At 43.4% G+C, this 26,523-nt stretch overlaps 1 protein-coding gene across 5 annotated transcripts in view; it reads right to left on the bottom strand.

The window, feature by feature from the left end:
- Positions 1-20,512: 20,512 nt before the first annotated feature.
- LOC307135990 (stonustoxin subunit alpha-like) overlaps positions 20,513-26,523 on the bottom strand; it is a 52,059-nt gene continuing 46,048 nt past the window's right edge. For all 5 annotated transcript variants that reach the window (XM_079832732.1, XM_079832731.1, XM_079832735.1 and 2 more), the window contains 2 exons: positions 23,177-23,224; positions 20,513-22,968 (listed from right to left, as the gene is read on the bottom strand). In XM_079832732.1, coding sequence (XP_079688858.1) covers positions 22,412-22,968; positions 23,177-23,224 — 605 coding nt within the window. In that variant the 3' untranslated portion in view covers positions 20,513-22,411. The remainder of the gene's footprint in view (positions 22,969-23,176; positions 23,225-26,523) is intronic.

Below are 26,523 nucleotides of genomic sequence, written 5' to 3'. Positions count from 1 at the left end.
ATGGCTCATATAGGTTCTTTGTGGACCATAGGAAGCTGAACAGCAAGACTGTGCCTGACGCTTACCCAATGCCCTTGATTCACGACATCCTTGAGTCCTTGGAAGGAGCCTCTTGGTTTAGTTAATTGGATTTACAGTCCGGGTACTGGCAGGTGGAGATGGAGGAATTGAGTCGAGAGAAAATCGCTTTTATCACCACCAAGGGGTTATTTCAATTCAAATCTATGCCATATGGACTCAGGAATGCCGCTGCCACTTTCCAGCGTTTGATGGAGAGGGTGTTAGCCGATTTGAGGGGGAAAATCCAAGTTTTGTCTATATAGATGACATCATCATCTATTCGAAGTCACAAGAACAACACATTCAACATGTCAACATGTCAATGCAGTTCTCCAGAAACTTACCCAAGCCAATTTGATGCTGAACATGAAGAAATGCCACTTCTTCAAGCGCCAGCTCAAATTTCTCGGCCATATCGTCTCTGAGAGGGGAATAGAGATTGATCGCGAGAAGACCAGACACACACACTCTCTCACACACACACTCACACTCACACACAATGATGATATGAAGATCAGAATAAAAGCATCTGTTGATTGTGTCTCATCAGCTCCTGTGATCCTGGATCCAAACACGGCTCATCAATGGCTCGTCCTGTCTGATGATCTGACCAGTGTGAGAAACAGCAGGAACTATCAACCTCTTCCTGATAATCCAGAGAGATTTGACGTCTATCCCTGTGTTCTGGGTTCAGAGGGTTTTAACTCAGGAACACACAGCTGGGATGTGGAGGTTAAAGAGAGTTCAGTCTGGAGTCTTGGAGTAACTACAGCATCTAACCAGAGGAAGGGAGGAGATTTCTTCAGCAATGATGTCTGGACTATGGAGTATGATCCGTATGATTTGCATGATTTGTATGGATGGGCTCCAGGTTCTGGTTTTCGTGTTAAACAGAAGCTTGATCGTGTGAGAGTGTGTGTGGACTATGGCAGAGGAACGGTGTCATTCTCTGATCCTGTAACTAACACACATCTACACACATTCAAAACCTCCTTCACTCACACACTCTTTCCATTCTTCTATTGTTCTTCCTCTCTGAGGATCTTAGCGGTCAATAGTCAGTAAACGTCACTCCTGTAGGTCTGGATCTTCCTGCTTTCATCATATTTCCAATATTTAATCCATGTGTGGTTCAGGTGTGTTTGATTGTGTCTGGAGCTGAACCATGGGCGTTGGAAGCAAAAAAAATGTGGGTGGGTCCTCATAAAGTACAAATATAGCTACTGATTTGCTTGCTAAATGTATAGTTTGGAGAGCCAAAATTACGGAAATCGCCAAACAAATGAGTATGGCAGTAGTATAGGGGTAAGACGCACAGCATCTAGTTTTGAAACAAATCGACCTCGGTTCGAGTCCGGCTTTCGCCAAATCTTCTCTCTTTTCCCATCACATATTAGATCAGAAAGGCATTTATTTTCAATAAAAATGAAGAAAATATTAGAAAAGTGGAAATAAAGCGTCTAACATGTTTAATAATAAGTGTTTATCGATTAGGGGTAGGTAAACACACATGTGCTGAATGTTAGAGACAATAAAAGTGAGTGGGTCCAATATCATTGATCGTAAAAAGTGGGTGGGTCTTGTCCCACCCACATACAATGGTTCCGGGATGGAGAGTCTGGTTTAGGGGGTCATTTGGGACAGGCCGTTGTTTCTCAATCATCTCTTCTTCTATATTCCATCTGTAAAGCACAATCGCTCCTCCTGCTGCCTGACAACAGCGACTGCACTGGAACTGTATCTGAGATTCTGCTCTCACAACTAACACTTTACCTCCAGGATCTTGTTCTTTGACTTCCACACCTGCTGTTATTGTGTGTTATATAATTAATACACTTAACTTTAAACATTACTTATTGAGCAACAGATTTTGTGTGAAAGTAAATCATAAAAGTGTTTTATTTTGTTAAAAAATATCATGAATGTATGAGGTGGCGAGGGGGCGTTTTACCCCACAGACACACGGGGCAAAAGATACAAATACTTAAAATAATATGCTTTCAATAAAGTTTATAGTTAATACTTGTTCTGTAACTGTAACTGTGTTTAATAAATAAAAAAATAATACATTTTTGTTCAATAAATATACTGGCACTAAAATATGTTCATTTTAAAAATACAGAAACAAAATTATTTAAAAAGATTTTTTTTTTTTTTAATTCAATTGATTCTGAGAGCATTGAATTAAATCCCATAATAATTTCATACAGATTTACAGTACTAACATATATTTTATTGTATGTTTTTTAATCTGATGGTTTCATTATAAATATGGCGATTATCTCAAGATGGACACCCAATCTAATAAATGATATTTCCATCTGGATCTAACCATGTCATGCCAACAAATGTTAAAGTCAGCCGCTGTTTGTTATCATATTAATCGGATTAAGGTGGTCATAGGCTGCTCTTTGTGAATAGATAGAAGATATTACCCTCTGCCACAACAGCCACAACACAATTACAAAGGAAAATGTAACTATAAACAGCAAAGTAACACAATTTCCTGCATTTACAGTTCAACTGCAAGCTGGTTTAGCTTTAACCCTCTGGGGCTCTTCGGTCATTTCTGAATTTTTTTAAATAAAAAATGTTAAAAATCGTATCTTCATCGGAATGGTCCGAAACTTGGTGACTTTATTGGTACTTGGTATATGAACACCCAAAACAATTGGGGACAGGATATGAAAAGTCTAAGTGGTCGTAAAAAAAACAGTCACACTCAGGACCTTCGGGTCAAAAATGACCCCCATAGGAAATGAATGGGAAATTGGCAAAAATATATTTTTGGTGCATATAATCTACAAATCAGCCAGGATGCAGAAAAAAAGGATTCAACAGTGAAGGGGTGAATCTCTAAAACATCAAAAGTGCAAAACAGACAAAAAAAACTCACACACACGCACACACACACACACACACAATTAGCTTTTGGAATGGCACGCGTTAATTTGTGTGTGCGTGTGTTTTTGTGTGTATAAGTGTGTGTGTGTGAGTTTTTTTGCAGTATATCAGTCCATTTCTTTTTAAGGTCATTTACAGTGCGACTTTCAGATCTCACCGCATTGACGGCATCAACCAATCTGTCCCACTCATATTTTTTCCAATCCAATTCATATTTTTTGTTAATTCCGGAGGACACAATTTTTTCTCGTTTCTACCTCCGATAGTAGCACCTCCAATTCACTTTCTGTAAAGTTTAATTTCTTGCCACTTGCTTTAGCCATTTTATAACTGCTTTCTTTTGCCAAAGTGGACTCATTACCATATTTAAATTGATTTAATTAAGGGAGGAGACAGGGTGGGGCATTGTGCTCGTTAGGGGTGTGCATTGGCACTGCCCTCACAATTCGATTCGATTACGATTCACCAGGTAACGATTCGATTCAATTCGATTCTACGATGCATTGCGATGCATCAAAATTCTACTGCACACAACAAGGCAAATTTTTAATCATTCATGACTCATGAGGCAATACAAGCAGTCAGATATTGAACAACAGATTGTATTGGCTGCTATGTGTGTATTATCACTCTCCTGTATCTTTGACATAATGTCATTAAATAAAATTGAATGGTACAGTAAAAAGCTTTAAGACAGGGCACTTCATGAACTCCTGTGCAAATATTAATCCGTAATTACAGTCACACTATTGTAACAACAACCACCACCCAGGCACCCAGCAATAAAAATATTCAGTGCAACACACACAGTAACGTTGACACTGGGGACTCGTCAATTCTCGTGCTTGATTTTAGTGTGGCAGGCGCGTAAGCAGCGCATATTTTTTTCGGCGCCCATGTTAACAGATTAGAGCATTCACATCGCACGCAGAGGCGGCACGGCAGCGCATCGCAGGAGGAGAAGCAGCAGTGCCGCGATCGTTTCGGCGCCGAGTCTATTTTTGCCGTGCTGCTCACGCTGATTTAAAGCCACAGTGGATTGTTCTTGATCAAAACTGACCAGATTAACATGGAAAATAACAAATTTCACCATGAAATCATGTAGAAGTGCCCCGTGTGTTTCACAATCACCATATGACATCCAGAGATGTTAAAAAAATTTAAAACACAACACTGCCAGAAGTTTTTGCCCAAACTTCAAAAGCCTGTTTAAATTATTAAAACTAGAAGCATATATTCACTTTAATGTTAACTTACATTTATCATGTGTAGCCTACAACAAGTTATATGCATATGTGTTTGGGACAGAGGGGAACACGGTCGCATTTGCAGCATGCTGCCCATCATAAATCAAAGCACGAGACAGACGGGGCTCGGAGGAGAAGACCGGAAAATGTGACATAATGTACAATATTTGTCTGTATTTGCAATATCCGCGCGAGACAAACGCTGCCAGTGTGAATCCACAATGGGAGCGCGGGCTCCGGCTCTCCATACCCACCGCTCCGCGTGCGGTGTGAAGCCGGCGTCAGAATCCGAATTGTGCCCAGATGTCCGCTTTCCAAGCTTTGGGTGCGTTTTTAATTACCCGTCTATCGCGGTCATCTCCCTCCGCCTCAGCCATCTTGATTGTTGTTGTTATGACCCTGGAAGTAATTGAAACTTCACAACTTTATTGTCCAACTCAAGTCCAGAAAATAAACGGTGACATAAATCGATTATGGCACTTTGCCGCATCGATGCTGAATCGTGCATGCCCCGCATTGCGATGCATCGCTGAATCGATTATTGTTGACACCACTAGTGCTCGTGCATGTGCGCTCAATTTTACGTTAATTGGGATGTACAAAGACAATATGCGTGGGATCCTTCGTACGCAGAGATTCATACATCTGTTTTTTTTTTTGTGTGTACGGCTATTTACAGCTTTGTCTGTACGCAATGTAAAAAAAAAAAAAAAAATTTGTATGAATTCAACGCAAGTCTTTGTACATTAGGCCCCTGGACCCTGCACTTGTGGCTGCTGGGATGCACAGCTGTAAAGTGAGGCAAATTTGAGCTAAAGTGTCCAACTCCCTGGATGATGGTAATGGACTAGGTCAGGGAAATACTTCCACCTTTCCAGGCTATTCAGCTGATCAATTAATTGGCTTCCAGCAGCAAGACTTTGTAATTAGTGGATTCAGGAAGTTTTGGGATCAAAAGAGAAAACCCCATGGGAAGGAGCTAAAAGCTCTGCCAAAATATGTTCGGTCAATGCTGAAGCAGTGGAAAAGCATTAAGGAACGCCAAGGTTGCTGTACCGTGTCTTTGAGGATGTCAGACATGGGGAATGTTCTCGGCTCTTGTTACCTCTCAGCTTGAAGAAGACTGTCCTGGAGTATGTGCACAATACCATAGGGCACCAAGGTGTCGAGCTTACCCTCCACTTGTCGAGGAACAGGTGTTTTTGGATAGGTATGCACAATGATGTGGACGAGTGGATAAAACATTTTCAGCGATATGTGATCTCTAAGCTGCCACAGCCGAGGGTCCACCCTCCCATGAAATCCTTCCTGGCTTCTAGACCACTTGAGGTAATCGCTGTGGACTTCACTGTCCTGGAACCTGCGTCCGACGGGCGGGAAAATGTTCACGTAATCACCGACATCTTTACAAAGTTCACTCAGGCCTTCCCAACCTGAGATCAAAAAGCAGACACCCCCGCCAAGGTGCTGCTTAGAGAGTGGTTCATGAAGTATGGTATTCCAACACGTCTGCATTCTGATCAGGGCCGTAATTTTGAGAGTGAGGTGGTAGCTGAACTTTGTAAGCTTTATGGGGTGAAAAAGAGCCGCACCACGCCATGCCACCCCACCGGCAATGCTCAGTGCGAGAGGTTCAACAGGACGCTACATGACCTGTTGAGGACACTGTCACCTGCAAAGAAATGAATACCTACCAGAGTTGGTTTATGCATATAATGCGACACCTCATACGACTACTGGCTATTCTCCATATTATTTATTGTTTGGAGTTAATCCTTATCTGCCAGTGGATTCCCTACTCGGACAAGAGCAAGTTTTAAACCAGAAAAACGACTGGCTGTTGGTCCATCAAAAGCGTCTGAATGATGCACATGCTCGGGCAAATAAATATCCTGAACAAAAGGCTGCTGAGCGCATTTCTTTGGACAAGGATAGAGTCCATTGCCCGAGAATTGATGCACTGGTGTACCTGAGGAACAGGCCAGTAGGCCGTCACAAAATCCAGGATGCCTGGGGGCCAACCATATATCGGGTAGTAGGGATTGTGAATAACACCTACACAGTGGAGCTGTTGGAAGAAGGGCCTGCAAAGAGAGTTAACAGAGTTGACATCAGGCCCTGTGTGAATCATCCTACTCCTGCCCCCAGGAGAATAGCAAAGACACAAGAGGAAAAGTCAGAGTCCCATAGTGAAATGGTGTCAGAGGATTCAGAGGAGGGTGTAGTTTTGATTGAGGAGAGATCTCATGTGCCTGCAGTAAAAGATCTTAGCACCCAATCTTGTCGCCAACATGTGCCCCATGTGGAACTCAGCAGAGAATCGGTTGATTCTGCTCATGCCGATGCCTTATCAGAGCCTACTGACACATTGGAGACTGAGGAAAGGCTGGATGCAGCTACTAGTGTGTCAACTCTTCCTGTTGCTGCACCACGCCGACTTAGTAGGAGGCCAAATGCTGGACAGCATTCAAATTTTCACCATGATCCAAGGTCTGTCCTGGACTGTACCTCTATAAGTCCGGCGGCAGTTTCACAGATATTGGCTGATTTGAGTTCTGTTTTGTTTAGGGAAGCAGTGAAAGAGATCAAGAGTACTCTGGTTTTAAATGAGTAGTCGAGGGCGCTTACCCTGATGCAGGGGAGAATGTAACCAGGGGATGGTTAAGGGGAGTTTAAATACTTTTAATTTTAGTGAAGTATATATCTGCAGAGAAAGTGACGAGGCTCCTTTAAGAAATGTCAGGTGACGTCATCGCACGTCTGTTCAAACGCGGGCGCGCACTCGCGATTAGGAAGTCACAGAGTAATGCAACGACCGCTTTCTCCCCGCTCGCTCTGTTCAGCCTCCACGAAGGAGGCTGCTGTTTTTCATGGATCTCCACACCGAGGTGTCGAGATCGTGGAAGCGGCCCATGTCTGCACGTATATTCAGTCCCCATACATCAGTTTACAGCAATATTATGGGGCTGAAAAGGCATGGTTATGGTTCGATGTCACGGGTATACGAGACGCTTGCGAGCCATCTCTCACCCGAGTCTGCATCGGCCATAAAGGCTCCGTCTTTGCCCACTAAACCCCTTAAAGTGACATCACAGTTAGTGGGTTAAGCGTACTCGGCGGCCGGTCAGCGTGCAGGCATATCAGGCTGACCTGCTAAAGGACTTGGGGAGAAAAGGATGAGATCAGGGCTGATACTATAAGGGAGATTCGTTCATCAGCAGATCTCGCTCTCGAGAACTCTCATTGTCGTCTGTGATTCTCCCTGGCACCTCCAGCTCCTCTCGGACTGGATGCTATGGTACAGGAGTGGCCGAGGCTGCCCCTGTACGCTTTTCCCCTGATTGCTCTGCTTCCAGGAGTTCTAGAGAGAATGCGCCAGGACGGGGCCCGTCTACTGCTAGTAGCCCCATTCTGGCCGGGCCGAGTGTGGTTCTCGGACATCGTGTCTCTCCTCGACGGCTCTCCCCTGGAGATTCCGCTCAGGAGGAACCTTCTCTCTCAGGCGGGCGGTGTCTTCGTACACCCTTGCCCAGAGTTGTGGAAACTGTGGGCTTGGCCTCTGAGGGGACCCAGCTCATAAGTTCTGGTCTCTCAACCGAGATTGTCGAGACCATTCTACACTCTAGAGCTCCCTCCACGAGGAAACTGTACGCACTGAAGTGGAGACTCTTCACCGTATAGTGCAGAGATCGCCTGTGGGATCCAGTTAACTGCCCTGCGAGCATGGTGCTGGAGTTCCTGCAGGAGAGGTTCTCCGCTGGGTTAGCTCCCTCCACATTAAAGGTGTACGTGACGGCCTTAGCAGCTTACCAGACTCCTTTGGGTGGTGTTTCTTTGGGGCGACACCCTCTGGTTACTCGTTTCTTTCGGGGCACTTTGAGGTTGAGACCTGGCACCAGGGTGCTGGCCTGGGACCTCTCTGTGGTCCTTCAAGGTCTTTCCGAGGCTCCCTTTGAGCCGCTCGAGGAAGTTTCAGAGAAGTTTCTCATGCTAAAGACTATCTTTCTTCTTGCTATTTCTTCTCTAAAGAGAATAGGAGATTTACAAACTCTCTCTGTGGCACCCTCATGCCTGGAATTTGCGTCTGGTATGGCCAAGGCCTTCTTGTATCCTAGGCCGGGCTATATTCCTAAGGTTCCCACTAACTGTTGTACTGCAAGCCTTTTGTCCTCCGCCTTTTGTGACGTCAGACCAGGAATGACTTAATCTGCTTTGCCCTGTTCGTGCTTTAGACACTTATGTCCACAGAGCTTCCCTGTGGAGGAGAACAGAACAGTTATTTGTGTGTTACGGGCCACCCTCGAGGGGGGGTCCGGTTTCAAAGCAGAGAATGAGCAAGTGGGTAGTTGAGGCTATCTCACTTGCTTATGTGGCGCCTGACAGCCTTCTCCCTTGGCTGTCCGGTCCCACTCCACTAGGAGTATGGCTGCTTCTCAGGCACTCCTGGCAGGGGCCTCCCTGCAGGATGTCTGTGATGCGGCAGGTTGGTCCTCGTCACTTACCTTCGTCAGGTTCTACAAACATGACATCAATGCTACTCCTGGGGCTTGGGTGCTCGCCTCCTGACACATGACACAGGCGGGCATCCGGCTCCTATGGGGGAATGGGCATTCTCGTTCAATTCAGAAAAACATTAATTTTTAATTATTAGACAAAAAAACTAGTTTCTAGCATCTGTAAAACTGCATTCTACATCTTAAAAAAATATCAAAATTATGGCACATGCTCTTAATGCCAAATGCTGAACAGTTAGTTGATGCATTCATGAGCTGTAGATTATTGTAATGCTCTACTGGGTGGTTGCCCTGCTCGCTTAATAAATAAACTCCAGCTGGTCCAAAACGCAGCAGCTCCAGTTCTTACTAGAACCAGGAAGTGTGACCATATTAACCCAGTTCTGTCAACATGGCACTGGCTGCCTATTAAACATTGCATACATTTTAAAATCTTGCTTATTACTTACAAAGCACTAAATGGTTTATCTCCAGTACTTGAGCGAGCTCTTAACACATTATACTGGTCTTTCTTTCTGTGATTGCTCCTGCCTGATCGATTGCTCCTGTCTGCCTGCTGTGTCTGTTGCTCTGTAGCTCAAGTCTGTAGCTCTGTAGAGCCTTGCTTACGTTTGAATCTTTATTTTGATATTTCCTCTTTCTTCTACTGCTAAATATAACTTACTCATCACCATACATTGTTTAAAAATTGCCTATCACGTTAAATTTGACATCGCTAGCTTTTAATCTAAATCACCATCACACGTTAGCATTTTGCTAGCCTGTTAGCTTGTTATCTCTGCACCTGGGTCTCCCTTTTTCTGAGTTCATAACTTGGATTAGTAAATTGTGTCCAGCAAACGATTGTGGTAAGTGGTAAATTGGATTAATCAACAAACACGGTAGGTCATGTCTTCTCCTGTCATTATCACCTGCACTGCATGTCGCATGTTTAGTGTAGGCTTCTCCGCTAGCGAACAGGGCTTCACATGTGATAAATGTAAGGAGATAGTTAGGCTGACGGAGAAGATTTCAGAATTAGAAACACGCATCCATACTTTATCTGAGAGTAGTGAGGATGTAACAGCTTTAGACACTGATTTGGATGCGAATAGCTTAGTGAACTCTGTACATTCTTCGGTTTCGGCTGCAGGGCCCTCGCAGCAGGGAATCTGGGTAACAGTGAGGCAGCATAGTCGCAGACCAAAGAACCGCTTTTCCGTTCCGGTTAGAACATCAAACAGGTTCTCCCCTCTCAGTGAAGCACCCACTGAGTATCCTGTTGAAAGTGCCCTAGTCATTGGCGATTCTATTACACGGAACGTGAAGATAGAGACACCAGCCACCATAGTCACTAGTTTACCGGGAGCCAGAGCACCTGACATCAAAGCAAATTTAAAAGTGCTGGCTAAAGCTAATCGTAAATTCTCTAAGATTATTATTCACGTCGGCACTAATGATGTTCGACTTCGCCAGTCGGAGATCACCAAAATTAACATTAAAGAGGTGTGTGAACTCGCTAGTACGATGTCAGAGGCTGTTTTTTGTTCTGGACCGCTCCCGGCAAAAAGGAGTGATGAGATAGTTAGCAGACTATCATCACTCAATGGCTGGTTGTCTAAGTGGTGTCTGCAAAATAACATAGGGTTCATAGACAATTGGAAAAGTTTTTGGGGCAGACCTGACCTGTTGAAGAAGGATGGCATCCATCCCTCTTGGGGTGGTGCCGCTCTTCTCTCTAGTAATCTGGCACATAGTCTTAGAGCTAAACCTTGACTCACTAGGGCCCAGGTCAGGAAGCAGACAAACTGGCTAAACCGACCGTCTGCTAGCTGTCTCACGTTACCGGAGTCAGATAAATCCCAGCACATAGAGACTCTTTCACCTAGATATTATCATATAGAGACTGTGTCTGTTCCCCGAATTAGTAAATACAAAAAAACATCAAAACCATTCAACAGTAAAAATGTAATTGACGTCCAACAAATAAACAAAATATATAATACAGATGAACAATTGATAAAGCTTGGGTTGCTGAATATTAGATCCCTTTCCCCAAAAGCGCTTATTGTATTGTATAATAATATCTTCAGTATTACTCAGAAGTCTAGTTTCAAATATAACTCCTTCGAAGTTTTGGTGCTTTATGTAACGCTATGTAGTGTACATGATAAAACCCGTTCAACATTTGTGTTAGCTACTGTATACAGGCCACCTGGGCATAATACAGACTTTATCAAAGAATTTGCTGATTTTCTATCAGAGTTAGTACTGCACGTAGATAAAGTACTAATTGTTGGTGATTTTAATATCCATGTAGACAACGGAAAAGACGTATTGGGATTAGCATTTAAAGACATTCTAAACTCTATTGGAGTTAGGCAACACGTGTCAGGAGCCACTCATCGCCATAATCATACTTTAGACCTAATTTTGTCACAAGATTCAAGATTCAAGAGTTTTATTTGTCACATACACAGTTATATACACAATATACAACTGGCAGTGAAATGTAAACAGGTCCGCTCCATGGACAGTGCAAATAACAGTTACAAGAACACAAGGGAAATTAAAATAGAAATAGAATAAAATTAGAATAAAAAGTATTAACATAAGTAGAGTTATAAATAAATCAAGTAAGATAAAAATAGGAAATAAGATAAAAATAAAAAAAATAAAATAAAAATATAAAATATAAAGTAAGTGGATATGATAAGTGAGATAAACTGTAGACTTAAAAATAAGTGGTTAACATAAAATATATATATATATTTAAATATAGAGAAGTATGATGTGCATGCAATAGGTATAATTGCAAATCGGAGTATAATGTGCAAACAGGAGTATGATGTGCAAACAGGTTCATTACAGGTTGTTACACAGTAACAATAGGAACGTAAAGTGCAGTGCAATGGCAGTATGTGAATGTTAATGTTTAAACTGGATGTTTATGCGTGTGCGGGGTGAAGTGAAGTCACGTGACTGAGTTCAGGAGTCTGATGGCCTGGGGGAAGAAACTCCTCCTGAGTCTTTCAGTCTTTGCCATCAGGCTACGGAAGCGCTTACCAGATGGCAGCAGGGTGAAGTGAGAGTTTGCAGGGTGATTAATGTCTCTGATGATTTTAGTAGCTCTACCTCTGCAGCGTTTGGTGTAGATGTCCTGCAGAGACGGGAGAGCTGAGCCTGAGATGCGCTCGGATAAGCGCACCACTCTTTGCAGGGCTTTGCAGTCGTGACTGGTGCTGTTCCCGTACCACGCTGTGATGCACTGAGTCAGGACACTTTCTATCGCCCCTCGATAGAAAGTTTTCAGGATGGCTGGTGAAACCCTGAATTTCCTCAGCTGGCGCAGGTGGTACAGTCTTTGCCTGGCTTTTTTCACCTGTGTCTGGATGTGTGTAGTCCAGGTCAGATCCTCGGAGATGTTCACACCCAGGTATTTGAAGCTGCTCACTCTCTCTACCGGTGTCCCGCTGATCATGAGAGGGGAGTATGACCGATGCTGTCTCTTCCTGAAGTCCACAATCAGTTCTTTGGTCTTGTTAACATTCAGAGAGAGACAGTTGTCCTGGCACCATGATGTCAGTTGCTCCACTTCGTCCAAGTATGCCGTCTCATTGTTGTTGGAGATGAGACCCAGGACAACAGTATCATCAGCAAACTTGATGATCGAGGTGGAGCTGTGTGTGGACAAACAGTCATGGGTGTAGAGAGAGTAGAGCAGGGGACTCAGCACACAGCCCTGTGGAGCTCCAACACTCAGGGTGATGGAGGTGGAGGTGAACTGGCCTACTCTCACCGCCTGGGGTCTGCCAGTGAGGAAATCTTCAATCCAGAGGCAGAGAGAAGAATTCAGGCCTAGATCCAGGAGTTTGTGTGTCAGCTTAATGGGAACTATGGTGTTAAAGGCTGAGCTATAGTCAATAAATAGCAGCCTGACATAGTTCCCACTTTTGCTGTCGATGTGAGTGAGGCAGGAGTGAAGGACGTGAGAAATGGCATCTTCAGTCGATCTATTGGGACGATAGGCAAACTGAAGAGGGTCCAAAGTGTCAGGAATGGAGGAGCAAATGTTGTTTTTAATGAGTCTCTCAAAGACCTTCATGACTAAAGATGTGAGAGCCACTGGACGATAGTCATTTAGGCAAGAGGGTTTACTGATCTTAGGTACAGGGATGATGGAGGATCGTTTGAAGGAGGTGGGGACAACAGATGTAGTAAGGGACTCGTTAAATATGGATGTAAAGAGCCCTGCGAGCTGATCAGCACAGGACCGCAGAACACGACCTGAAATACCATCCGGCCCAGCAGCTTTCCTGACATCCACACGTTTGAGTGCCCTCCGAACCTCGTCCTCCGAGACAGAGATCACGTGACCGTTGCTGCTCTGAGGGACTCTCTCTGACGCGTCACTCACCGGAGTCGCGCTGCCGCGATTACCATCAAAGCGAGCGTAGAAAGAGTTTAACTCGTTCACCAGCAACGGATCAGCTCTCACCTCTGCAGAGGATTTAGTTCCAAAAGCACAGATGGTCCTCAGTCCCTGCCACATCCGCCGGGAGTCGTTGAGTTGGAAATGAGATTCCACTCTGTCTTAATAGCGGAGTTTTGCGGCTTTAACGGCGCGCCGGAGGGCGTAACATGAAGCTTTGTACTCCCTCATATCCCCCGTTAGGAGACCGGCATTGTAAGCGGTAGTGCGCGAGTTTACTGCAGTGCGAATTGAACTGTCCACCCACGGTTTCTGATTAGGGAAGGACGTTATAGTTATTGTTTGTGTGGCTTGCTCTGTCAGTGTGTTAATAAAGCAGAGCGCCACTTCTGTGAACTCGCTGACGTCTTCAGAACTCGCGCGGAACATGTCCCAGTCGACGTCATCAAGAGCTGCCTGTAGCGTGATCTCTGAATGGGATGACCAGCGTTTGACTTCCCTCCTCACCGGGGGCTCTTGAACGAGCCTTTGTTTATATTCCGGTGTGAGGAAAATGGCGGCATGGTCCGATTTGCCAAAAGCTGGCTGTGACCGAGCTTTGTAGGCGTTCTTAAACGGAGAGTAGCAATGATCCAGTGTGTTTGCTCCTCGTGTGGGACAGGAGACATGCTGGTGAAAGTTTGGCAATACTTTCTTTAGGTTTGCTTTGTTAAAATCACCCGCGACGATGAAAGCAGCGTCGGGGTGTTTGTTTATGAAGCCGCTGGTCACATCATGGAGGGCAGATAGAGCCAGCCCCGTGTCTGCCTGTGGTGGAATATAAACGGCAGTGGCGATGACCGAGGAAAACTCCCTCGGCAGGTAGAAAGGCCGGCAAATGATAGTTAAATGTTCCAAGTGAGGCGAGCAGGATCGCGAAAGAATGGAGATGTTCCTAGGATCGCACCATTTCTTGTTTATCATGAAACACACTCCACCGCCTTTAGATTTCCCGGTCTCGGCTGTTCTGTCCATCCGAAAAACAGAGAAGTTCTCGGACGGCGTCACGGCTGTATCCGGGACCGCTGGCGTGAGCCATGTTTCGGACAGACAATAGATGTTGCAGTCTCTCATGTCCCGTTGAAAACTTATCCTGGCTCTAAGATCGTCCATCTTATTCTCCAAGGATTGGACATTTGCGAGCAAAATGCTCGGGAGAGGAGGACTGAATGCTCTTTTTCTCAGTCTGTTGCGGATCCCAGCGCGTTTCCCGCGGTGTTTTTTGAATCTTCGCCGTCGACTCGAGTGGCCATTGTTCAACTCGGCGTCCCGGCGAATCTCAGATGGAAGATTGAAGAAAGTGTCCTGAAACAGGTCAGTGTAGCGGTAACCAAATTCCAGAAGTGTTTTGCTGTCGTAACAGATCAAAGCAGATGATCCGTTGGAAAAAATAGAGAGTAAAAGAGAGTAGAATAATAAATAAAAGCAAAGTCTTAGCGGAGCGACCTGAACGGCGACCGAACACGGCGGCGCCATCTCATTCTCCCATGGAATCACATGGAATAAATGTTGATACCGTTGAAATTCTGCAGCAGAGCGATGACATCTCAGATCATTACTTAGTATCATGTATACTTAATTTAGCTAAGGTTGCAAAGCCGCCCCATCGCTTTAAAAATGGCAGGACAATCACTGCCGCTACTAAAGATTGCTTTTTAAATAATCTCCCTCATCAGTATCATCTGCTCAGCATCCCAGATAGTATAGAAGAACTCAATGTTGCAACAGAAACTATTGACTCTCTCTTTTCCAGTACTTTAGACACAGTTGCTCCTCTGCGCTTAAAGAATATTAAAGAAAATAGTCCAACGCCGTGGTACAACGAGCACACCCGGGCCCTTAAAACAGCAGCCAGAAAAATGGAGCGCAGCTGGAAGAAAACAAAATTAGAGGTATTTCGTAATTCGTGGAAAGAGCACATGATCACATACAGAAAGGCTGTAAAAACTGCTAGATCTGCTTATTTCTCAACTCTCTTGGAAGAAAACAAACACAACCCAAGGTATTTATTCGATACAGTGGCTAAATTAACCAAAAATAAAGCTTCAACTTCTGATGATTGTAAACAGCACAGCAGTAATGACTTTATGAACTTCTTCACATGTAAGATTGATAATATTAGGAAAAAATGTTTAACCATGCAGCCGTCTAATACAGCATCACATCAGACAGAGCATTGTAGTGTCACTGAGGAAAAATTACACTCATTCACTGCTATAGGAGAAGAAGAATTGGCTAAACTCGTTAAATCATCAAAATCGACAACATGTATGCTCGACCCTATACCAACTAGGCTATTAAAAAAGATGCTACCAGAGGTCATATATCCTCTTCTTAATATCATTAATTCATCTTTGTCATTAGGATATGTACCGAAAACTTTTAAGTTGGCTATTATTTAACCACTTATTAAAAAAACGCAACTTGATCCTACAGATTTAGTCAATTATAGACCAATCTCAAATCTACCCTTTCTGTCAAAAAAGTGTCTTCACAATTATGTTCCTTTTTAGAAAGAAATGGTATCTGTGAGGATTTCCAGTCAGGATTTAGACCGTATCATAGCACTGAGACTGCTCTCGTCAGAGTTACAAATGATTTGCTCTTATCATCCGATCGTGGCTGTATCTCTCTATTAGTGTTACTCGATCTTAGCGCTGCATTTGATACTATCGACCACAACATTCTTTTGAATAGACTCGAAAATGATGTAGGTATTAGTGGAATTGCATTATCATGGTTTAAATCATACCTATGCGACCGTTATCAGTTTGTAGTAGTAAATGAAGATATGTCACACCGATCGCAAGTTCAGTATGGAGTACCACAAGGCTCAGTGCTAGGACCGCTACTCTTCATCCTGTACATGCTACCACTGGGAGATATCATTAGGAAGCATGGCGTTAGTTTTCATTGTTATGCTGACGATACTCAGCTCTATATTTCTTCACGCCCTGAAGAAACTTACCAATTCACAAGATTAACGGAATGCATAGCTGATATAAAACATTGGATGACTGGTAATTTCCTGCAACTCAATTCAGAAAAAACTGAATTTTTAATTATTGGACAAAAAAGCTCCACAAGTAGTAACCTAGAATACTGTCTAACACTTGATGGCTGTTCTGTCAAGTCCTCGTCATCAGTGAGGAACCTGGGTGTGCTCTTTGATACCAATCTTTCATTTGAAAGCCACGTTTCTAGCATCTGTAAAACTGCTTTCTACCATCTTAAAAATATATATAAATTACGGCACATGCTCTCAATGCAAAATGCTGAACAGTTAGTTCATGCGTTCATGACCTCAAGGTTAGATTATTGTAATGCTCTACTGGGTGGTTGCCCTGCTCGCTTAACCCTCAGAGCCCGACGGCATCGCCCACGACGTCACACGGCACCTCCGATAAATAGCTATATTATTTCATGAAACTTTTATCGATTTTCTTACCGTTTTTTCCAGCAGAAAGCTAACGAGCTAGCCATCACGGGGGTGTCTTTGGTGTCTTTGTAGCCTTTACAGAAGGTTTTCTATCCAGCCTGGAACATGTGCATCTTTTTGGAGTTGTTCAGCAATAAATCAAAACGCTTACATCCAAGATATATCCACTTGATGTCCATAATTTATCAATTTTCCGTCATTTTTGCCGCTAGCGCGATGCTAGCGCGATGCTACCTGCCATTTTGGATGAGGGTTTGACCAATGACAGGCTGATCCGTCATCCACGTTGGTGTGCGTCATTACGCATGAACCACAGCTCTGTTATTGTGGAGAGAGAGAGACGCACGGCTAGTGTTGAGGTGAGAGAGAGAGAGACGCGCTGCAGTTTTTAGTAGTTTTGTGGAGAAAGTTTGAGGAAAAAGTTTGAGGAGAAAGTTTGAGGAGAAGTTCCTGATAGGAACTGTTTTGAGGCTTGGCACCAGTAAATATCCAAAATCCAAAGAGGCCAAAAGCGCCTGGACTTTTTTTGGAAAAATGTAAATAGTTTTGGTTCTGTATAAGTTATCATGTTTATTCCTGAGTTCCAGAACTCCAAAGACTTGAACAAACTGTTTTCCAGAGGAAATATGCTTAGCTTTTATTTATTTGTGTGTGTTTTCAATACATATTTGAGTGATTCAATTTCCGTTTTATGTTTTCATTTGTCTATATGGTCCCATAACTTATTTTACATTCAGGTGACATCAATGCAACACAAATATACTGACTGTGCAACTGAAAAAAAAGAGGTGTGTCAATTGTCTGTGCACAACAGGGTTGATGTTTTACAAGCTTTTTTAGTAAATAACACCAGGCGGAAAATTAATTGTAAAAATACCCTTAGGTCTTAAAGGGTTAATAAATAAACTTCAGCTGGTCCAAAACGCAGCAGCTCGAGTTCTTACTAGAACCAGGAAGTATGACCATATTAGCCCAGTTCTGTCAACACTGCACTGGCTGCCTATTAAACATCGCATACATTTTAAAATCTTACTTATTACTTACAAAGCACTAAATGGTTTAGCTCCCCAATACTTGAGCGAGCTCTTAACACATTATACTCCATCACGTCTACTGTGGTCTCAAAATTCTGGCCAGTTGATCATACCGAGAATATCCAAATCAACTGCAGGCGGTCGATCCTTTTCCTATTTAGCACCTAAACTCTGGAACAGTCTTCCTAACATTGTTCGGGAAGCAGACACACTCTGTCAGTTTAAATCTAGACTAAAAACACATCTCTTTACTGTGGCATACACATAAAACACTTTTTCAATGAAATGATTGTTAGGCTGCATTAACTAGGTCAGCCGGAACCGGGAACACTTCCCATAACACCTGATGTACTCGTTACATCATCAGAAGAATGGCATCTACGCTAATGATAGTCTCTCTGTTTTATCCCGAGGTTTACTGCAGTCAGCCGGATCCGGGCCGTATCCAGTTCAGATGGTGGACCTGCGCCCAGAGAAGACCAACACAGGACCCCGAAGTGTCTGGGAGACCGTGATTAGACTCCCCCTGAAACTGCCTCATCGACACGGCATCTCAATAAACCCGTCTCCGGCGTGTTGACTCAGATTGTTCGAATATTACAATGAAATAATACTTAAATCGATATGTCATCCTCAATAAACCCGTCTCCAGCGTGTTGCCTCCGATCATTCGAATATTGCACTTTAATAATTATTTAATCAACATCATCCTCAATAAACCCGTCTCCAGCATGTTGCCCCCGGTCCCTCGAATATTCTGATCTATTATGACCTCCGAGCTGTAAAACTGCCAGAATAATAATAATAATACGCTGTTTGTTAATTGGCCAGAGGAGAACTGGCACCCCGACTGAGCCTGGTTTCTCCCAAGGTTTATTTTTCTCCATTAGGTCACCTAATGGGGTTTTGGTTTCCTTGCCACTGTTGCCTCTGGCTTGGCGTGCTCAGTTGGGGACACAAAATTTTTCAACTAAACATCGAAATACATCTAAATAATAAACTAAATTAACCATTTAAACTAAATTACTGATCAAATTATTGATCTAAAGCCCACACTGTCACTGTATGATACTTGAAATTTTTCCAGAATGGCTATACAGCTGAATAAAATTATGCTGCATTATTTTCCTGTTTAACACTGTAAAGCTGCTTTGAAACAATCTACATTGTTAAAAGCGCTATATAAATAAAGTTGACTTGACTTGACTATACTCCATCACGTCTACTGCGCTCTCTAAACTCTGGCCAGTTGATCATACCGAGAATATCAATATCAACTGCAGGCGGTCGATCCTTTTTCTATTTAGCTCCTAAACTGGAACAGTCTTCCTAGCATTGTTTGGGAAGCACACACACTCTGTCAGTTTAAATCTAGTCTCAAAACACATCTCTTTACTATGGCATACACATAGAACATTATCAATTTATATTATTCAAATCAGTTAAATAACTGTTTTAGACTGCATTAACTAGGTCAGCCAGAACCGGGAACACTTCCCATAACACCTGATGTACTCGTTACATCATAAAAAGAAAGGCATTGTTGTGAACTTCTTTTGTTCCTTGAAGTAGAGACCAGGAGACTTGGATAGGTTTAAAGCAGACGTTACTCGTTTATTGAGAACCGTGCTGTTCATCGGCTAAGGTCATCAAGTCTGACTTAACAGTACAGAACACTGTAATTTATCTATATTTCAGGGGGAGGGATTATACAGCAGGAGAGGAGACACTCTGAACAATGCAATGCAAATGTTGTTTAGTAAATAAGGACACACCCCAAACGTTCCTGCCATCAGTCCTGATTCAATCAGCATAACAATTTGCATGCTGATTCTGGCCAGGAACTCCAATTCCAAGAGCTATCCCAGAGCCATTAAAGACACAAGGTGAAAGTCAATCAACCTAACGATTCAACGTCTGGGCTCCGAAAGCTGAGAATCTCAGTGATCTGATTAAAACAGGTCTGGCAGGAAAGGAGACTCTTGCTGGAGACTCCAATAATCATCTGATATCATAATTTTTACCTTAAATGCTAAATACAATGTACTTTCTTAAATTTGTAATCTTACAGCATCTACGCTAATGCAGTCAGCCGGATCCGGGCTGTATCCAGATCCGATGGTGGACCTGCACCCAGACATGACCAACTCATCCCTGAAGTGTCTGCAGAGATCATGTCAATTAGACTCACCCCTGAAATTGCCTCATCGACATGGCATTTTTAATAAAACCATCTCCGGCGTGATGACTTTGATCCTTTGAATATTCCGATCTAGTATGACTTCTTACCTGTAATGTTGCCTGAATAATAATCATACAGTGTTTGTTCATTGGCAAGAGGAGAACTGGCACCCCGACTGAGCCCGGTTTTCTCCCAAGGTTTATTTTTCTCCATTATGCTCCAGATGGAGTTTTGGTTTCCTTGCCACTGTCGCCTTTGGCTTGGCTTGCTCAGTTGGGGACACTAAATATTCAACTATATTACTGATCAGCTCATTTCAATTATCATAAAGTCATAATGAAGAGATAAAATGTTGAAAATGTGATTCTAAAAGTCATAATACTGCGTAAAAAAAAGTAATAAAATACGACATCCTAAGTCATAATTATAAGATAAAATGTTGAAAATAGGATTTTAAAAGTCTCATTATTAGATAAAAAGTCAAAAATATGACATGCTAAGTCATTTTGAGATGAACAGATGAAAGATGAAAACTAGGACTTTAAAAATTCAAAATTTTGGATTTAAAGTCAAAATTATGATTTAAAAATCTAAATTATGATTAAACGTCCTAATTATGAGATAAAAAGCTGAAATTAGATAAAAAGTCTAAATTATGACCAAAACAAACACTAAGACATTTAAGAGATGAAATCATGCTTGTTTTTTAATGCACTTTAAAAAAAATTATTCACACTTATAATAATAATTTTCACATTATTGTTTTCATTTTGTGCAATATATTTTTTACATGCGTTTTTACATTTCAAAATCAGTTTTTACAACAGAAATGAATCAATCAAAATCTTACTTTAGCTTTTCATCTAAAACAAAATTAATTTCCTATCATCACTGTAAAGCTGCTTTGAAGCATCTGTGTTGTGAAAAGCGCTATAGAAATAAAGGGGACTTGACTTGACTTCTGATATTTGATGGTCAGAGCAACCATTTGCATGTTTCATAAGCATTATGAAATTAAATCATGTTTTGGAGGCAAAAAGGTCACTATTTTCAAATCTGACATGTGTTCTAATAATTTTGGCCAACACTGTATTTCTTATGCATGGTAATTTTATTTCTTATGCATACACTATATTGCCAAAAGCATTGGGGAAATCCCTCCAAATCATTGAATTGAGTTCATGGCCACAGATGTATAAAATCAAGCACCTAGTCCATTTGTGAAATTTCTTCACTACTAAATATTCCACAGTCAACTGTTAATGGTATTATCACAAAGTGGAATCAATTGGGAACAACAGAAATTAAGTGGTAAGCCACGTAAAATCACAGAGTGGGGTCAGCGCATGCTGAGGGTCACCAACTTTCTGCAGAGTCAAGTGCTCCAGACCTCCAAACTTCTGTGGCCTTCAGATGAGCTCAAGAACAGTGCGTAGAGTGCAATGCAAAGCGTGGGATGCAGTGGGGTAAAGCACGCCGCCACTGGACTCTAGAGCATTGGAGCATTGTTCTCTGAGTGAACAATCACGCTTCTCTGTCTGACAATCCCATGGACGAGTCTGGGTTTGGCGGTTACCAGGAGAACGGGACTTGCCTGACTGCATTGTGTCATGTGTAAAGTTTGGTGGAGGGGGGATTATACTTCAAAAACAGAGCAACTATGAATCAAATTCTAATGCTTGGATTAGCCTGGACTTTTGTAATATAACTCAGATTTTATTAGTCTGAAAGAAGAATGCCATACACACCTCAGATGACTCAGGGGTCAGTAAATTATGGGCTAATTTTCATTTTTGGGTGAACTATCCCTTTAATGCTTCAGCATAGCAAGGCATTTTGGACAATTTCATGCTCCCAACTTTGTGGGAACAGTTTGGGGACGGCCCCTTCCTGTCCCAACATGACTCCGCTCCAGTGCACAAAGCATCGCTCCATAAAGACATTGTGACTGGCCTGCACGGAGTCCTGACCTAAACCCGATAGAACACCTTTGGGATGAATTAGAGCAGAGACTGAGAGCCAGGCCTTCTCGTCCAACATCAGTGCCTGACCTCACAAATGCGCTTCTCGAAGAATGGTCAAAAATCCCCATAAACACACTCCTAAACCTTGAGGAAAGCCTTTCCAGAAGAGCTGAAGCTGTTAGAGCTGCAAAGGGTGAGTCGACTCCATATTAAACTCTACGGATTAAGAATGGGATGGCATTAAAGTTCATGTGCATGTAAAGGCAGGCGTCACAACACTTTTGGCGATATAGTGTACGTGTTGGCATTTTTTTGAGTCATTCCACTGGTATTTCACTTTTTTAGCATCAGAAACTCGTCATGAAACTTAGAAACTCCATCAACACAAACAGAGCTTGAGAAAAGCACAGATACACACTGTCACACACACACACACACACAGATCTTACAGTCTATATGAGGATTTGTTACACACATTTGTTTTTACACATTTCAGTGACAGAAGTTCAGCTGTAGTATTAATGAAATAAAGAGACTCTATAACATCTCACTGTCCCTGATTTATCATGAGCTCAAAGCATTATGGGTAGAATATCTCATCAGTCTATTCTGATTCATCACCACAGTTTCACTGATCCAGTAAGAGGAATCCTAAACCCAGGATAGAGCGGCTGAGTGAATGTGGTCTGGGTTATGTGTATGAGGCTCATTTTGTCAAAGACGCTGTAGAAGGACAGAGTTCCTACACTGTGATCCACATATACTCCTATTTTACAGCCGATGGGCTTTACCGGGAGTTTAGTGCTTTTGTTATTGTGTCGGAATGAGTAACCAAAGCGACAGCAGAGCAAACTCCAGGACTGATCATTACGTCCAAACGTACACTCCGTCCCTCCATCATTACCTCCAAATATACCCCGTCTCTTCCTGCTGATGCTCTTATATGACACTGATATACACACACAATCATCCACACATCCACTCCACTCAATCTCCCAGTAAGAGCGTCCACTCACACTCTCTCTACACAACACCTGACGATTAAATTTATCAAATCTGTCTGAATGATCAGGATACGACTGCCCTGTGTCAGTGGCAGTAATCAATCTGTTGTTCTCAGACAGACGAAGGTATCTATTCACTGTGTTCAGGTCCAGAGTCAGCTTTAGTGAATCTGATGGAAAACAAAAACAAAAAAAGAAAACACATCAGAATGAGGAATTATGAATGAACTTTTCATGTTCAATATATCAGCCGTGTTCAGTTTAATCGTCATTCACATGATCAACTCTAAAACTCTTCTGTCATGTTTTCTTTCCTCTTCTCCAGGAAGAACATGAACACACTCATTAGATTTGCTGCTTGTATTCTCAGTGACTTACATTGTAGGAAGTCGTCCCTGGTCCTGGGAACAGTGTTGGTGAATGTGACTGTGGAAAACAAACGCACATGAAGAGTGTGATTATCATGTCAAAAGAAAATATCCCTGCATCCATTGCTAACCGGTTTTACAATTGCAACATTATTTCTTGAAAAGTAGTGCCTATGTGTCTACTGGCTGTATGTTCTTCACCGTAGTCTTCCTCTTGTTCACAAAGTGCCTAAAGTGTCCCCTACCTGCCTAATCTTCATCCTTTTGTCCACGAGTAGCCTAAAGTGTCCCCTTCCAGCCTAATCTTCATCCTTTTGTCCACGAGTAGCCTAAAGTGTCCCCTTCCAGCCTAATCTTCATCCTTTTGTCCACGAGTAGCCTAAAGTGTCCCCTTCCAGCCTAATCTTCATCCTTTTGTCCACGAGTAGCCTAAAGTGTCCCCTTCCAGCCTAATCTTCATCCTTTTGTCCACGAGTAGCCTAAAGTGTCCCCTTCCAGCCTAATCTTCATCCTTTTGTCCACGAGTAGCCTAAAGTGTCCCCTTCCAGCCTAATCTTCATCCTTTTGTCCACGAGTAGCCTAGAGTGTCCCCTTCCAGCCTAATCTTCATCCTTTTGTCCACGAGTAGCCTAAAGTGTCCCCTTCCAGCCTAATCTTTATCCTTTTGTCCACGAGTAGCCTAAAGTGTCCCCTTCCAGCCTAATCTTCATCCTTTTGTCCACGAGTAGCCTAAAGTGTCCCCTTCCAGACTAATCTTCATCCTTTTGTCCATGAGTAGCCTAAAGTGCCCCCTAATTGCCTATTCTTCACCATAGTCTTCCTCTTGTACACGAGTAGCCAAAAGTGACCCCTGACTGCCTAATCTCTGCCAAATCAAGGGTCCCTGTACGCAGTAAGCGTACAATGCATTATTGGGTCATATTTCATCATTACAATGTGTTAACACAATACAACACACTGATGCGCATAACATCTACTAATTACGTCATGCCATGGTTTCACCAGAAGTTTACAGCAATCCACATGCTTCCCATGCCTGGAGTCTGGAGCTCCAGCTCGGCTTGCTTTCCGAGATACACTCGTCAAAGTCCCATCCTTTTACCGGACATAACTCTAAAGCCAAGCTAAGTTGGGGTTCCATACTCTGGGGATATGGGGTCCCACTGGTATCTCCCAGACCCCAGAGTTTGGAGCTTCAAGTCGGCTTGGTTTCCGAAATACGCCCGGTCTAAGGTGGATTGGAAGTGGTCATATCTCGGAACAGGAAGGTCCCAGGAGCTAAGGACGGTGGGGGTGAAAGGGGCCATATGGGAAACCTCCATACCCGGAAGCACGAGCTCCAACTCAGCTCGACTCCCGAGATACACCCGGTTATACATATGGGAAATTTTTTTTTAAAAACGCCCATATCTCGGAAGTCCCAGCGGCTCGTCCTTCGGGGTGGTCAGGGGTCGCTAGGGGCCCTCTTGGACCCCAGAGTCCCGAGCTTATGGGACTCTTCCTTCTGAATTGCACCCTTTCCTGTTGGGCTCTGTATCTCGGCCCGCGGGGGCCCTAGAAGCTTGGGCAAGGGTGCGTCGGAGAGGGCCTTCTTTGACCCGAGTTTGGTGCCTCTAGGCGGCTTGGTTGCGGAGATGTAGCCGTTTGAAGTTCGGAGCCTGGGATATGGGGCGAAATAGGCAGAAAGGGGACAAATGCGCATTCCGTGGCTGGAAGCGGATGAATTTTCAGAAACTTTATGTCTGATTTTTAGGAAACGGGGTCCCTGTACACAGTCCGTGTACAATGCATTAATGTACCTGACCTTTTGACCCCTGCCTTTCCAAATAGGGAAAATAAGCACGAAAAAGGCCAGAGGGACACAGAACTCTGGGCAACATCCCAGGGGCCCGAGACACATATGTCACGGTCTCGGGACGATCTGACCCTTCCGTCCATTGTACACAAACAGCCTATGAAAATGAATGGTATAGATTGCGCGTGTACATTGCCCCCTGTTCGGCCCCCAAGGGCCCGAGGGACCCCAAACTTCACATGCTGGTCATCTAGGGGCCCCACCACAGCATATTAGGAGGACAAGTCTTTAGAATGCAGGGAGGGGGGGGGGTGGCTGGCTTTGTTAAAATCTCTCACACAGGCCTCTTGCTATCCTAGGCAGACAGACCCTCTTGAAAGGTCTGATTGAATCAAAGCGAGGAAAATGGTGTACTGCAATAAAACACACTCGGAACCGACCTAGAACCCTGGAATCCAGGATCTAGAACCGGGGGCCCCTGGGCTACCGCTGTGTGTCAAATTTGACGGCCCGGCGACCTTTCGACCCCTGCTTTTCCAATTAGGCCAATTAAGCACGAAAAAAGGCCAGAGGGACACAGAACTCTGGGCACCGCCCCAGGGGCCCGAGACGAGACACATGTCAGTCTCGGGACGATCTGACCTTTCCGTCCATTGTACACGAACAGCCTATGAAAATTTATTGTATAAGTTGCACATGTCCATTGCCCCTGTTCGGCCCCCAAGGGCCAGAGGGACCCCAAACTTCACGTACTGGTCATCTAGGGGCCCCACCACAGCATATTAGGAGGACGAGTCTCTAGAAAGCAGTGGGGTGAAATTGGCTGGCTTTGTTAAAATCTCTCACACAGGCCTCTTGCTATCACAGGCAGACCCCCGTGGCTGGAAGCGGATGAAATCTTAGAAACTTTTTGTCTGATTTTAAAGAAATATCATCACGTACATGGACTGCATACAGGGGCCCTGTCGAATAGACAACAGTTTTTTGGAGTAGATGAATTCTCGGAAACTTTATGTCTGATTTTTAGGAAACATTATCACATATGGTAAAGTACACCTGTAACTTATTCGACAGGGTCCCTGTATGCAGTCCGTGTACAATGCATTAATGGGTCATATTTCATATTTACAGTGGTTTTATGAGGTAAAACCCACTGTACACAACACAGATGATGCAATACAACACAGTGATGTACATTACAGCTATTAATTATGCATCATTAGCCTAAAATTGAAGCGTACACCAACTGCATACAGGGGCCCTGTCGAATAGACAACAGGTGGGATGCTGTTTTGGACTTAGTTTTTTGGAGTAGATGAATTCTTGGAAACTTTATGTCTAATTTTTAGGAAACATTATCACATATGGTAAAGTACACCTGTGAAAATTGAACCATACACGGACTGCATACAGGGGCCCTGTCGAATAGACAACAGGTGGGATGCATTGCAGTTGCTCCAATATGGAAATTTGACCGAATTTATCTCGGGAACCAAGCCGACTTGGGGCTCCATATTCTGGGGTTAGGGGGGCCCTCTGCCCAGAGTATGGAGCTCCAACGC

Source organism: Gobio gobio (assembly GCF_949357685.1).
Source record: "Gobio gobio genome assembly, chromosome: 13".
Lineage (NCBI taxonomy): Eukaryota > Metazoa > Chordata > Actinopteri > Cypriniformes > Gobionidae > Gobio > Gobio gobio.
Note: the sequence above shows the minus strand (reverse complement) of the source record. Positions and strands in the feature narration are given on the sequence as shown.